At 42.0% G+C, this 14,721-nt stretch overlaps 1 protein-coding gene across 1 annotated transcript in view; it reads left to right on the top strand.

The window, feature by feature from the left end:
- Window positions 1–457: 457 nt before the first annotated feature.
- The window catches only part of EPC2 (enhancer of polycomb 2), a 50,275-nt gene continuing 36,011 nt past the window's right edge, over window positions 458–14,721 (top strand). The window contains exon 1 of the mRNA XM_009461793.2: window positions 458–872. Within this exon, the coding sequence (XP_009460068.1) occupies window positions 720–872 (153 nt within the window). The 5' untranslated portion in view covers window positions 458–719. The remainder of the gene's footprint in view (window positions 873–14,721) is intronic.

Consider the following 14,721-nt stretch of genomic DNA (forward strand, 5'->3'; position numbering starts at 1 on the left):
AGTAACCGAAGTTAATTCTCCTGAGGGCTGCTTTTATTGCTAAAAGGTTTTAAGCCCAATACAGCTAACGATGCTGCGCCGAGGAGAGGAGCCCCGGAGAGAAGGAGCCCGCCCTGGCAGTCACCACACGGGCCTCCCGCCACCGGCACCGCGCCTGTCACCGGCTCCGGGGCGGCCGGGGGACGGCGCCTACAGCCACCACCCTCCCCGGCGCTACTTTCTCCGGTCACACGCTCCTCCGGGCGGTGCTCGCCCGTAGCGGCGGGGGGAAGACGGCGGGGAGACGGCGGGGAGACGGCGAGCCCCGACCCGCCTCCGCGGCCGCCTCACGATCGCGTCCCCGCCACCCCCCTCAGCCTCCCGCCCTCGGCTGCGCGCGCAGCGCGGCTCCCCTCTCCTCCCTCCTCCCTCCCGGTCTCCCCCCCTCCCGCCCCCCCCCGCGCTCTCGCGTTGGCTGTCGGGATCGCTGGCCGCTTTGGTTAATGTCCGCCATGTTTGCCATGGCGCAGGGAGCGGATCGAGCGAGCCCGGCGCGGATCTAGGGCTGCGGGGCGTGCGCTGTGAGCTACGGGCGGCCCCGCGGAGAGCTGTTCCGGGGCGGCGGGACCCTCCATGGTGGTGCGGGCCGGGTGCGGGAGCGGCTGGGAGGCGGCGGCGAGGCCGCACTGAAGGCCCCCCCCGCCCGCCCGGCCCCGGGGTGTTATTGTGAGGGGGAGACAATGAGCAAACTCTCCTTCCGAGCCCGGGCGCTAGACGCCGCCAAACCGCTGCCCATCTACCGCGGCAAGGACATGCCCGACCTCAACGACTGCGTCTCCATCAACCGGGCTGTGCCGCAGATGCCCACGGGGATGGAGAAAGAGGAGGAATCGGTAAGGGAGCCGCGCAGGGGGGGCACCATTGTTTATCAGACACCCCCCTCCCCTCACGGGAAATAGGCCATTGGCATTCACCAAGCGCACTACGCACGCTCCCCACCGCAGCGCTGCACGGTTCTTACGGGGCCCTGCGCAAAGAGCGCAGCGTAAACTGCTGTCCGACGCCGTAAGCGGGCCCTGCTCCGCCATCTTCTTTGCGTCCCGACTCGCGAGTGTTTTGATTAGCGGCGGTGGCGGGGGGAGGCCTTTACGCTAGCGTAAGAAGGAGGAAGGCGCAAGATGCATCTCTGAATGGGCCAGCGGGCGCTGCGGCCGCAGTTGGCGTAGCCCTGCCTTAGCCGCCGCTGCTCCCCTTGTGCGTGGGGAGCGGGAGCGGGGCGGACCGGACCGGCGGCGGCTCCCGGTGCCCGCCCGCCCGCCCGGCGGCGGCCCCGCGGAGGGGGAGCGGAGGCAGCAGGACGCTTTCTGCCTGCAGATTGTCCGCCCGTGCGGTGGCAGGGCAGGGGGCCGGAGGGGAGAGCCAGCAGCCGGGGCTTGCCGGGCTCGCTGCCCGCTGCGGATGCCGAGGGGAAATTCGCCGGAGTTGTAACGAGTTCGCGTCCTGCTCCTACTTTTTCCAGAGAGGCGTTTTGTGCTGCATGGTGCACGTCAAATGTCAGATGCATCAGCTGGAGTGTTGCATTAAGTGTTAGGCTTTTAAACGTTTCGGTGATTTAGGAATAAACCAGCAAGTGTTAAAAAAATAGATGTCTGATGCTTGTTCTGGTGGCGTTACAGCGGGAAAAAGCTTTCGTCCCCTTAAGTAAAGATAAGTTTCCGGGGTTTTTGACAAGCAATAGGACGGCACCACTTTGGAAATGCTTGCCCGCCGTTCTGGTGTCCTTTCAGTGTGCTGGTTTGTTTTGCTGATCCTTAGGGTTGTGTAAGGCTTAGATCCAGGCTGTCGCCTGGTGTGTCTGTACTTGGAGGTAGAGCCGATAGTAAATGCACCCTCAAGAATTTCTTCAATGAATCCGTGTCTCCGCCTCAGCCAAACCTCTATGCCTGTGGATTGGCTTTTCGGAGGTTACAGCTGTCAAAGGAGGCTCCATGCTTTTCTGATTGGTTTTCTCACTTCACTGTTGATATTAAAAGGAATCCTCTGTCTTACCGTTGTTCATATTTTTCTTGTGTGTTTTGGTTTTTTTTCCCCTCTATTTCCCTCATTGCTTTACAATGTGTAATACACTCTGATCAAAACTTCCAGTACTTCCCAAAGAGTAAATTTCTGCTAACATCTGGGAGCGTATTTAAAAGCAACAACAATGTGTTACTAGCGAAGCAATCTTGGAGAGTAATTTGGTTTTCTCAGTCTTTAAAGTCTACTTGCAGTGCTGCGTTTGCATTTAATGTTTATAAAATATGGCTTATTTTTCAAAATGATTGTGTTATTTTGATAAATCCTGTTTTAAATAAACTTGTTAATGGAAAATTGCTGTAAGAATTCAAGCAAGCAAGCTGCTTGTGGACTGCTTAAATGATTGTGAAGATGAGATTTATACTTCAGTAAAACCGCTTTAGTGTTGTACTAAAATGTAGCTTTTCTGTAAGAATGAGGTTTATTTTCTCTGCACTGAAATGTGGCTATATTTGATATATTATGTAGTAGTCTCAGAATGAATCAGTCATTGAAGCAATATATAAGCATAGCGCTAGACACATCAGCCAGACAAGGTTATAAACTGTACTGTTAATAGATTGTTTAGATTATTGCCCTGTCGTGACGGCTTCATTCATGGAGCAGCCCTTTTCCCAGTCTTGCACAAATAATTCTTCAATGTAAATTTTTGTGGTAGTGGTATGTAAAGCCCTTCTAGGAAAGGCTGTTGTAGATGACAGCAGTTAAATATTTGAGAAGTATTTAAACAGCTTTTATTCATAGCAAATATTGCTACGATCGATTTGATGTATTTTGAAAGGGACTTTTGCAGGGGAGAGAGAGAGATCCACATATTCATTTCTGACATCTCAATTACTTGAGTGTCTCAAGACCTTTTTTTAGCCTAGACTTTGGCCGGGGTTGCCTCTTGCGAAGGGTGTTTGAACCATCAGAGTAGCTGGTGATTTACATTTGCTGTACAAAGACACAAGGCTGATGTTACTCTGGGCTCAGTACGCTGCTTTCCCTGCTGTGCCACCCTGTGTGAAACCTTGGTGAAATCAGAGAGGACCTGTGGTACAGTGTAGCATGGGGTCAAATATCATCTGCCAGGTCTGACTTTCACTGAAAATAACTATGTATTTACAGATTTGCGAGATTTGAAATGGTTAAGATTGACACGTCTGCCTGACCTGTTCTTTACAACCTAGTCTTGCTACTGCAGGCATATGATTTGCTTTGTTCATGATTGATATTTTGTATAAATAAAAATGCAGATTTTGGACCATTTGTTTTTAATTTGTTTTTTCTTGTGGTGTTTTTGGTTTGGGTTTTTTTTTATTTGTTCGTTTTTTTTTTAAACTAGTACTATTGTTTGGATCACAGAAAGATTTAAAGCTGGGGGGCTTAATGATTATCACTCATTTCTACTAATATTACTAAAGTTATTTAGACTGTGTATTAAAATGTCATACAGTCACTGTAGTCCCCGTCAGGGCAACAATACACACTGCTGGTCATCCCACTGCAAAAAATTATACTGCCCAGTTTGTCAGTATGAGCATCTTTATTTGACTTTTCTTTGTATTTGATCTTGATGAATATTCTGGAACTATTTCTATTTAAGTATCTTAGAGATTTATATCCACTTGCAGCATTTTACAAATCAGCAGCTCATTTTTCTTACTTGGAGATTCCAGCTGTGAAAGAATTGGGCTTCTGGTCTGTAGCATGTTTATGTTAGCAAGTGTTTATAATTTACCCTAAATTAAACCTGAGGAAGAAGATTGTGTGGGTTTGTTTTTTGTTTTGTTTTGGTGTTTTGTTTTGTTTTGTTTTTTTAACCTCATGGAAGAGAGGGATTGCTATTAAGCAAGGAAGATGTCCTTTGTGAGCTTCAGAAACTGAGCAGGAACATTTCGTATTGTGTTTTTCTGATGAGTAAGAGTTGTATTTCATAATGGTAATGAATTGTTTTGGCTAGAAGGGGGAAAAGTTGCAGAATAGATAAGCCCTGGTTTTGTTTCTTATCGCGTAACTATGTGATTTTTATTTGAATACATATTACTGAAGATTGCTGAGTTGCACATTGTGGGGGAAAAATCATGCTTAATAATGAGGCAAATTCAGGCTGAAGGCTTTCAGAAGTAAGTTTACTTGAGTTGTTAGGAAGCTAAAAGCATGGTGGTAATCGATGATGCCTAGATTGGCCGGTCAAAGCTAACTGGAAGTTCATCTCAAAATTCTTGTTGGAACATACATTCATTTATAGCTAAGTTTTGACATCACATGGCAAGGCTAAGGTTATAGAGGAAAAAGTGCATGAATAGCAAGTTAAGGACGTGGTTTAACGTTATTAAAACGCTGACAGAGTACAAATGAGAAGTGACTTCCATTCTCAGTCCTTGAGTGATCACCTCAGGATGATCCTTCACTGATTGTTAAATACAATGTTCAATTTTGAGTATTTTGACAGGCTGGAAGTAGTTAACTTGAAGAAATTTTTTCATGCTTTCTCTTCTGTTCATACCCTCTCCATCCCAAAGTGGATTACAACAACAGTTTCTGTTGTAACACTGGAAACTTGAAGTGTTCAGCATCTGGCTTTCAAGGCATCCTGGAGCTAGTGATGCTTCTGAAACAGCATATTCATTCTACTTTAAAGCAGGAAGCATTAACTTTGCACAAGTCGTAGTTTTTTGTTTGGATATTTTTGCTGATACAGTCTAACATACTGAATATTTTTGCTGATACGATGAACTGGAAGAGTTCAATCAGGAGGGCTTCGAAACGTGCATACACAAACATACTACTTTTATGGTGATACTTATGTTTGGGTTTTTTTTAAAAAGGTTGTTATGACCCAGTCCTACATTCACATTTTCTTGCACATGTTCTTATGCTTAGACATTTTTTTTGTGATTTCTGTTTATAAGATCAAATAATAGTCACTTAATCTTTTCTTGGAGGGGCTTCATCCTGTATGCCTGAGCATAAACACCTTGGTGTTGGTTGGGGACTTCAGGGGTGCTCTGCTTCTGCACATTTTGTCTGTTGTTGAAATGGCATACATTTTGCAGATTTTGCATTTTTTTTTGTACATTGCATTAACTGATAGTGTCATTTTTTTATAAGGAGATTAATGGAGTTGTTTACATATTACAGCTAATTGTCAACATAAAGGCAAGCAGTCTTGTTTGATACATATTCGATGTACTGGAACTGTGTTGAGTGCCTCTGCGCTGCCGGCTTGCTTTCTGCATTGAAATCAGAGTTTGGAGCTCAGTGCGCGAGTCTCCCCCCTCCACTCCAGATACACTGTCACATCTTTATGGGGAAGCATAAGCCTTTTGAAGCTGATTTTGTGTATGGAAATGTTACAGATAGTTGTTTTCATAGTGTGAATGTTTTTCTTTTAATCCCAATTTAGCAATAATTATTTATACTAAATTATAATTGTTAACCAATAGGTCCCTTAAAACAATTAGCTTAAATTTTATGATGATGATGGTATTTTCTTTCAGAGAGAGATGAAGTTCTGTTGTTAGTGGTGCTGTCCACATCCATGACTTCTAGGAAGATGCTTAAATAAATGCAGTCAGGTGCTACAGACTCGCACAGAAAGTGTGAGGTTGGAAGGGACCCTGGAGGTCATCTTGGCCACTCCCCCTGCTCAAGCAGGGCCACCTGGAGCCTGTTGCCCAGGACCACGTCCAGGCGGCTTCTGAATATCTCCAAGGTGGGAGGTATCAAATATGTGAGGACTTATTTAAGCTCTTGATCAGAAGTACCTACCTAGTACTGTGTGATGCACTCAGGTTTAGGTTTAAAAACACAAATGTACATAAACGACTCCCCGCGTGGACAGAACCTATTCTAACTTGAGGTTTGTATGTCAGATGTGCATTCGTAACCTGTGGTTGAACCCTCAAAGTTGCTTACAAATGAGGGGTTTTGTAGAACAAAGAAGCCAGGACACCAGTGTGTGAAATAGAAGATCAACAGAGGACAACTTTAGTTCAAACCATGCAAATATTCTGTAAAACAAAAATCCCTCAAAAAGAGTTTATGAAATGTTGGGTAAGAAACTCAAAAGATTGTACTTTCATGCGGAACTAAGTGAAATCAAGACAGCAGACTTTCCTTGGGAAAGAAGTGAAGTTTGTTTGATTAGCATCAACTGGCTTATGTGTTGGGGAAATGCAATTCCCAGTAGAAGTTTATTTCTCAGTTTGAGTTCAGCACCTTTATTTATTTACTTATTTGGGGTATGTTTGGAGACTGCTGGGATTGCTGAAGTATGTTTGGTAGCAGGTAGCATAATGTTGTGTTGTAATTTTATTCATGGAATTTTAAACTTCAGTTCTTTTCAAGACCTCTTCCCCTGCCTTCAGGTCCTGTATTTTTCTCCCTCCCTTTGAGACCCATTGCGTCATGCCGTGATGTCCCTCACAACTGGATATTTCGGCTCCACTTCCCAGCCGTTACTTCAATTTTCAGCTGTGATCCTCTATCCTCCCTGTGCTTTCACCTGCGAAATATTTTTGTGGCTAACAGAAACTTCCTTTCAGTCCACTGCCAGTACTTTTTAATGTCCCATTCCATAATGGTGTATCAGACTTAACAGTAAGCAGGTTGGATTGTGTTAGCTTGACACTGCAGTGAGGAGGAAAATAAGCTGTTGATGAATGTGGACCCCATCTAAATGCTAGAGTAGCTGAGCATAGTTAACTGGTGAACTGTTAAACTGAGTAGCCTTTGTTTTAATTTGTTAAAGAATACCAAGATTTGCTCTTATGTCTCAAATTCACCATCAGTTATTAGGGCCTATCACATTAACACCTATCAGCTAACCTGTAACAACTGCTTGTGAGTATAGGCTTAGCCTGTGACAAATATCAGGTAATTTATCTTGGAGTGTGCTTTTAAGATACGGCTGAGCCAGACTTGCTGTGGTCTGCAGCTAGTCGGGATGGTCTGCTTTTTGGAGTACTGAGACCCATCTGTCTCGGTGATGGGAGGTGAAAGCCCACCGTGGAAAAGTTGAGCGTCCTGTACTTCACAAGAAGTGGTCGGGGCATGTGGGGATAGAAGACCTGGGAAAGGAGAAGCATGAGACTGCTACCGTTTTGGTGTCATCCTGAGGTTAGATGGGTTCAGCCATATCTTAAAACCACACTCTTAATTTAGATAAAGCTGCGTTTTTGCTGCAGGCTAAGTCGTATGCATGGGGTCAGTTAACACCCTAGCATCCGAACTCGTTTGGTTGCCTGAGTCCATAGCAGACAACAATGGTATCTGCCTGGACGTTAATTGAGAGTCACGCCTCAATTTGTTATGCAGGAACTTTCCCTCATAGGTAGGTTTCCTCAGGATGAGGTGTAATTCCATGATGAAAGCTTAGGAGAACATTTTGAAATCTGCCTCTGTGTGTTCTGTCGCTCAGCTCTGGAACGTCTCAAATGTAGGTAGCAATTTTGCCTTTTCCTTCAATTTAAGAAAACCTCAGAAAGAAATACCTTGGGCAGATTCAGTTGTGCTTTGAATTACCTGGTGCCAGATTTCATATTACTCCTGCTTGGCAAAATTGAGCAGTAGTCAGCTTTGTACAACTTCTGTGCTGATTGAGATCAGTTGAGATGTCCCGTTTGAATAATTTAGCTCAACAGACATTAAATCTGCTTATATTAATCTTGGTTTTAATTATTTTTCACAAGAAAGATAATTTTGATTGGTGCTAGACATTCAGAGGTTATTTGTAATTTATTTTGCCAACAAAGCTAATAAACTGTGCCTTGTTTATACTTATTTAAACAGTTATATGCCTTAGCATATTTATCATTCTAACTGTTCATCTTTTAAAAAGATAAATAACACATTGATTATTTACATAAACAAAATTACAGTTAAATCTTAGGTGTTGCAAAAGCCATCGGTGGTGAAGATTAATTGTAGAACTGAAATTTCTGTAACAAGTAGAGAAGAACAGAACCAGAACTGAATTACTGTGTATGGAAAGGAGTAAGCAGTAGAGAAAATAATTTTATGAAACTAAAAGTAATATCAATATAGACTTCCATAATTTTGCATTTAATGTTGACTCGTTCTAAGTAAAAAAAAAAATGAAGTATTTTGGAATATACTATTTTAAAGTCTTGATTTCAATCCATTTTGCAAATTCTTACTTGTTCATATGCGATAATCACCGTGTAGGGTGACGGAAGGTGTTGGGTTAAAATACTCTCCATGTCCGTAACAGAACTGCTCTAAATATAAGAGAGCAGAAGAAAATCTGCGTTCTTATTTTTCCTAATTGAGTTTGGTGCAGTTCTAATTGTGATTAAGACATCTACACCAATAAAATGCCTAATCCTTTAAGGTAAAAGGAGAGCTTACCACACCTGATTCTCATTGTTGTGGTTGTTTTTTTTTTTTTTTTTTAAAAAGCCTTATTTCTTCCAAAATAAGCCAACAAGGAAATGCGTGGAGTAAGAATACCAGACTTTATTAGATACAAGCATGCCTTTGGTCTGTTATTATTCAAATACACACTTCAGAGCGGAAAGAGGAGGTGAGCTGATACCAGAGTTGTATCCTCTCAAAGAAGTTACTTGTCAAAGAAAAAAGTCATTCCTTGCTGGTACAGGTGTGAGGACAGAACTGGGTTGCTTTTGTCCAGTAGGCTTGTTTCTCTGGTCTGAAGTTTGGTGCGCTCAGCACCTCACCAGTATGTCTACTGCAGTAGAATTCTTCTCTGTGAGGTATTTTCTCATGTTTATGTCATCTTAAATTGTGAGAAGTTAGGGCTTACACAGCTTGCCTTGTGAGACTGTTCTCCAGTGTGTTAGCTGTCACTTCTCCGTCGGTTTTCCACATTAATAAACAAGTGTTCTCTCTGTTTTATCTCATCATGTCCCCTGTGACACACAAAGTAATTCATGTACATATCAGTTCTTAGCCAGCATATTTATAAATGTTTCCTACCCACTTTTCCCTAGTTGTTTTCTGTTGTTTACAGTTGTTCTGTTGTCTGTTAATTTATAATTTGGTTTTCTTAGCTTTCTGCCATTTTTATGGCTGCAACTTGCACTTTTTATCTTTTTGACCAGTTTGAGTTGCACAACAAAACCTATTTCTACTTTGAAGCATCCTGGTAATGTCTGATTCCCCTGTGCTAAACTTAGACATAAACAAAATACTGGGTGTCTTGCAGTGGTATCCAATGACTAGATAAGTAAGATAGAGAGATGCTGTTGTTACGGAAGGTTAAAAAATAATAATACATGTGTTTCTTGAGTTAAAGGTGTTTGAGTTAAACTGGAATTTTGTAGTTAATTTTTAATAATTTTAATTCCTACCAATTACTCTGTGTGTAATTGTGTGTTAATTTTTTTTTTAACCTTTTTCTAAGTTGTCCTAACTTTAGAACCAATCTCTGGTATGTCTTTTTTTATTATAATATGATGGATTTCTGTTTTGGTCGTCAGGTCTTCAGCACTCCAGGTCTCATCACTTTGGTGAGGACATTTGTTTTAAAAACTCTGTAAAATACCAATTTCCTGGTATTGGTGTGTGTACCTCGGTTAAATAAAGATCCATAATGAGAACTTTGGGTCTTACCCCTGGAAAGATGTGACACGCAAGTCAGAAGGTTAAATGCATAGTGCAGTAAGAGAGGGAGAGGTGCTGTAAGCAACGTGTTCTTGAATGTAAAAGTTGTACCTGGAACTTCCCAGGAAATTGCATCGCTGATGAAGATTAAATTAATGGGCTCATTTGGTACCCAAACTCTTGGTAACTTAACTTCAATGCTAAGGCAGTTAAGTTCTGCTTTGGCCACAGGAACTTATTTTTAGTGCGTGCCTTTCATTTAAGCAGCCATACATGTTCACAACTCCTGATCTTTGACTGTTGTAACCAGCCTTTAGGCTTCCGATAGGCACCACCAAAATGAGACCCTACTTATCCTGTGTGACGCGAGTGAGAGCGGATGTTTTGAAAGACCAGATCTTTAAGGTAACACAGTTTCTTTGCTAACAAATGTCATAGAGCAAGTATCCTCAGACGTCTTAGCCATGTGAGGCTCTTGAGTAGCTTCAAGCGAGGTTTCTGTGCTGGGACCAGAAGCAGCGTGTGTTGTTAGGAAGTGTAGTGATGCAAATCGCTAATGGCTGGATGAAGTGAGGCAGCAGCCGCCACCGCGCTGCCTTCCCCAGGTCCTGGTGGCCTCCCAGCTGGCAGACAGATCCCGTGGGGAGGTGTTACCGGCTTCTGCGGGAGAATTTCCATCCTCCCTCCTCTCCTCTGCAAGGAGCACAGTTTTGTGACTCGTGGTCACGTAAAGGTTTTGATATGTGGAGCCAGGAGTTAAACTGAGTTCAGATTCTGTGTATACTACCGTATTTAATAAAGAGGAAAACTAGTTGTTATGGAATCTCAGCCTTTTAAAATATGTTGTGAGGTTAATTACAGGAAAAATAAGAGAGAATATTTCTATATGTAGGTGTATACCTTTCCATCCCTGTTTGTCTGACTTGGGACAATCAAGTTATGCTAATTGAAGCAGTTCCTGTGAAGGAAAAGGGAAGGAATTCCTCAGATGCAATTTGTTAACAGTCTTTTCTGTGCAAGGTTGCATTTGTTAGGTGGTGAATGATAGAAATGTATCACAGGGAGCTGGATGAAGACTGCTTTCTATGTCTTCTAACTCGATGTTGCAGTACTTGTAACAAGTTTCTCTTAAGGTCATGCAAAGGCATCTGGGGGGGTGGGTGCGGGAGTCCTGCTTTTCAGGAAACATACTCATAAAGTACCATCTTCAGCCTTTCCAAAAGGAATTTTTAATAATTCAATTTAATTAATTGCTATACTGTAACGATAATTGTGTTTTTAGTAACTCATTTATATTTAAGTTTTGGCAGACTGGAAACTTGTGTAATTAAATGTAGCTTTTAAATATAGTGCTTTAGGGTTTTTTTGACATTTCATGAACAGTGACAGTTTTGTGTCAATGGCATGTTCATAAATAGCAAACAATCATTATTTATAGGAATGAGAGATTGTTCGTGTTCTCATACATTACTGCTGTCCCACTCAGTAGGGTAATATTTGGGATGTCTCACTGTCGTTTCGTGTCCGTTATTACACAGGATAATTGAAATGGCATTGCTTGCTTTTTCTGCATTAAACTTTATTTAGGGATTTTTATTTTGTGGGTTTTTTTTTGTTTGTTTGGTTTTTTTTTTGTGCTGCAAGGTTAACTAAAGAAACACAAAAATGATTCTGATCTTCTCTGGTCATCTTCTTTCCCCCATACCTCCATCAGTGTCTCATGGGCTAATTTCCACTCTTATTGCCTGTCTTGCCTGTAGTCCCTTTATAGTGCCTCAGTTGGCTTTAGTCAGACTGCCAGAGAGGAAATGAAGGATTTTTTTGGCATTTTTTTTGGTCCAAATTGGGTTTCCTTCATTTAGATCCACAGCTCCTATGTAGACCTGTCTGTATAGACACCAAGTCATCCAAGGATGCTGGGCTCAGTTAGGTGTGTTTGGTGGCCCTTCTGCTGTATTGTTTCAGCCTGCATCAGCGTCCTTGAGATAACATCCAGGTGACTTGTCTGTAATCAGATGGTTTGTATGTAAAGTAGTCACAGCGACAGAATGGCTTGTCTCTTGGTTTTGAGATGGCACTAGCATAGCTTTGTGAATATGCAATTGTTTAAGAACTAGAAAAGAGAAGAAAGTGACAGAAAAGTGGGAATTTTTTTTTTTTTCTGTTGACTTATCGGTTCACTCATTTCCAAAATAGTAGAATGAGTGTAGAGTAGATACAATAAAGATTTTACCTGTTCCAGGGACTTCAGTTTTGTTTTTTTTTTTTTTTTTTAGGATGGAGTAGTACAATTTGATTCACTTCCCTGCCGCCTCCTTCATTAAGTTGTCTTGTAACAGCAGCCTGCCATTAGTACAGGTTTTTTTGGCCTGTAGTCATAATTTGGCAATACGGAAGCCAAGTGTGTGACGAGTGGTTCTCGTGATTAGTTTAAAAAAAAAGGTGGCCGGGGGGGTATCATATTGGACAAACGTGATATGGCCAAAAGTGAAACTGAAAAGTGGTTCCGTGAGCCCCTTCCGCTTGTAAGGAGGTAACACCATGCCTTCTCCTGCTTCTCGTGGGGTTTCTTGAGCTTCCTTCCACTGAGAGTCAGAAACCCCTTAGGGAAACTGAGAGGAGTTTCAGTCCTGTAAAGCAGCCTTGCTTTGGGTGCGTTGAACTCAGTACATTAATTTCTGTTGTTTGCCCAGCTCTCTGCATTACTCCGTAACTAATATAACCTTTTAAGGGGACGCCGTGTAGCAGGAGGGAGCAGATCTGAGTACTGAATAGACTTAATTCTCCACTGGATCAGTAGGAAATACTGTATGATCAACTTTGCTAATTCACTAAAATGTTTGCTTTTCCAAATAAATCGGAAGTGAAGCAATGAGTTTCTCCTAAGATGCTCATTGCTGTCTCAAGGGTGAAAATTGCTGTGGGGCACAGACAGGTTTCCTGCTTTGTATATGACTCATTTCAGTTAACTGTTTTCCATCCCAGAGCAGAGGGAGGGGAAAGAATGGAAAACAGTTCTGTAGATATTCCCCCCCCCACCTGTTTTTTAATTACCCTCAAGCCTTTCAGCTCCTTAATCCACTTTCAGTTATGATATCATTAGAGCAAGAAGTCAGTCGTATTTCAGATAATTGCCCATCATTTTGTTTATACTAAGTTGACATGTCCAGGATTTTTTTTTTCCCCTTTCTTTAAAAAAAAAAAAAAAAGCTTTGTCAGTAAGCTGCTCATGGCTCAAAAAGAGGTTTATCCCATTGGTGTTGTGGAGACAAATGAATCTTTCTTGATAGAAAATATCAAGTTCTTTCTGCACTGGGGAGGATAAATACTCATTGGGCATGCTTTTTTCTGGCAGTTAAGGACTGAAAGGGTTAACCGCAGAAGAAAGCAAAAGGTGGTGCTTGAGTTTACACTTTGGCTTGGAAATCTTTAAAAAAACGCGGAAATCTTTCTAAAGAATGGGGAGAGGGATGTGCAAGGAGGGATTAGGTAGGGCTGTGGCTTCGGAAGGGGGAGAGGCTTTTGATCAAAGTAGCTTTTGAGCTTCACGACGCTTTTTTTCAGTAAGTGTTGTCAACAGGCGTTACTAGCTGTGGTTGAGGCTTTCAAGATGAGTCTGCACATTTCAGATTAAAATTCTATACTTTTGGTTTCTGAATCTTTGTATTAAATATAAAAATGTCAATTAACTTGTATTTCCGAATTTGAATATAATGCTAAACAAATAGGATCTAAAGTTTTCCTTGTTTCCTTTGCTTTAATTCTGTTCTTGATTGCAGGTGGATTGGAAGGCTGACTCTAGGTTGGCCTAGAAATAGCTTATTTTGAGTAGGTAAAGCTGTTAATAAATTCACTGTTGTCTTCCATCATACTTAGAGTGGAGCGCGATGGAGTTAAAGCCGTCTATCTTGTTAGGAGAGTTGATTTTAACAGTTAAGCTGTGTATGTTATGTTTTTGTTTCCCTTAAGTCTCAGTAACATCTGTCAAGATATTTCCTTCATTAAAGTCTACAGTGTTGCAAATATCTAATGTAAATGGTGTGATCTGGAGCTGTGTTGTGAAAGGACTGGCAAAGAGGAGATTCTTTTCTTAAATAGTGTAAACAGTAAACTGTAATATATTTCATTACTTTGTACCTCATGGGGTAAATGTAAATATTAGTAAGTGAATAGAAGTGGTGAAACAACTTTTTAAAGAGTTGTAGCATCGCTTGTATGGTATAGTTTTAAGGAATGAAGAAGGGAACAGATACGTTTAGTCCTCAAGGTTTGTCTTCTAGGGTGTCTGTATCCAATATGGAATTGCTCATTGCATTTTCATAATTAAGACAGATCAGCTTTTTGGTGTGAAGATGGTATTCAACCATAGGCATCTCCAGCCGTGCTCATGCAAAAAACTAGCACATTTAATTAAATTATGATAAACTCTATTTCAGAGAGAGTACTATGGGGGATGGCAACAGGGAACTTAAAGGATAAGGAAAAAACCAAACTGGTCCGTAGGATCCAAGTGCTCTGTTTTGCAGCAGTGGAATAAAAGGGAGTATATTGGTAACTATAGTTGTAATGGGTAAAAATAATAACATCCAGTATTGATCACTGTTTCCCTTAAAGCTTAACAAAAATAATCTTTAGGAGAATATCACCTGTTGACTTATTGCTATTGTTGAACTTTTTTTCGTAGTGAAGAGACTCCCAGATAGTAAGTTTAGAAAGAACACGCAACCTGTGGTATTTCAGGGGTGAAAGGGCAGAGCAGCAAAGGTACCTTGCTCTGGTTCGGACTTGGAGCCTGGTTCTGAACATGTGCAACCAAAGCTAAGTATTTTTAGGTACGGGTGTTGTAGGATTTTTTGGTTTTCCCCTTTGAGGAAAAACTAAAGCAAGGCTTGCAGTGTCTCAATATGGGTTCAGAGGCGTGATTTCAAGTCTTGTTCTGAACTAAAGCTGGCGTAGTCTCTCTGTCAGCCCTGTTGTGAATGGCTGTCGGGTCGTTCGGATTGGAGCTCCGAAGGTGGGGGTGTGAGACTGCTCGGTGCAGTGTACTCTTCTGTGCCACTCCACGCGGAGCGAGTGGATTCAGCTGGCAGGACA

The sequence above is a fragment of the Nipponia nippon genome, unplaced genomic scaffold (genome assembly GCF_047370975.1).
Source record: "Nipponia nippon isolate SJK-2023a ecotype South Korea unplaced genomic scaffold, ASM4737097v1 scaffold_5, whole genome shotgun sequence".
NCBI classification, from domain to species: Eukaryota; Metazoa; Chordata; class Aves; order Pelecaniformes; family Threskiornithidae; genus Nipponia; species Nipponia nippon.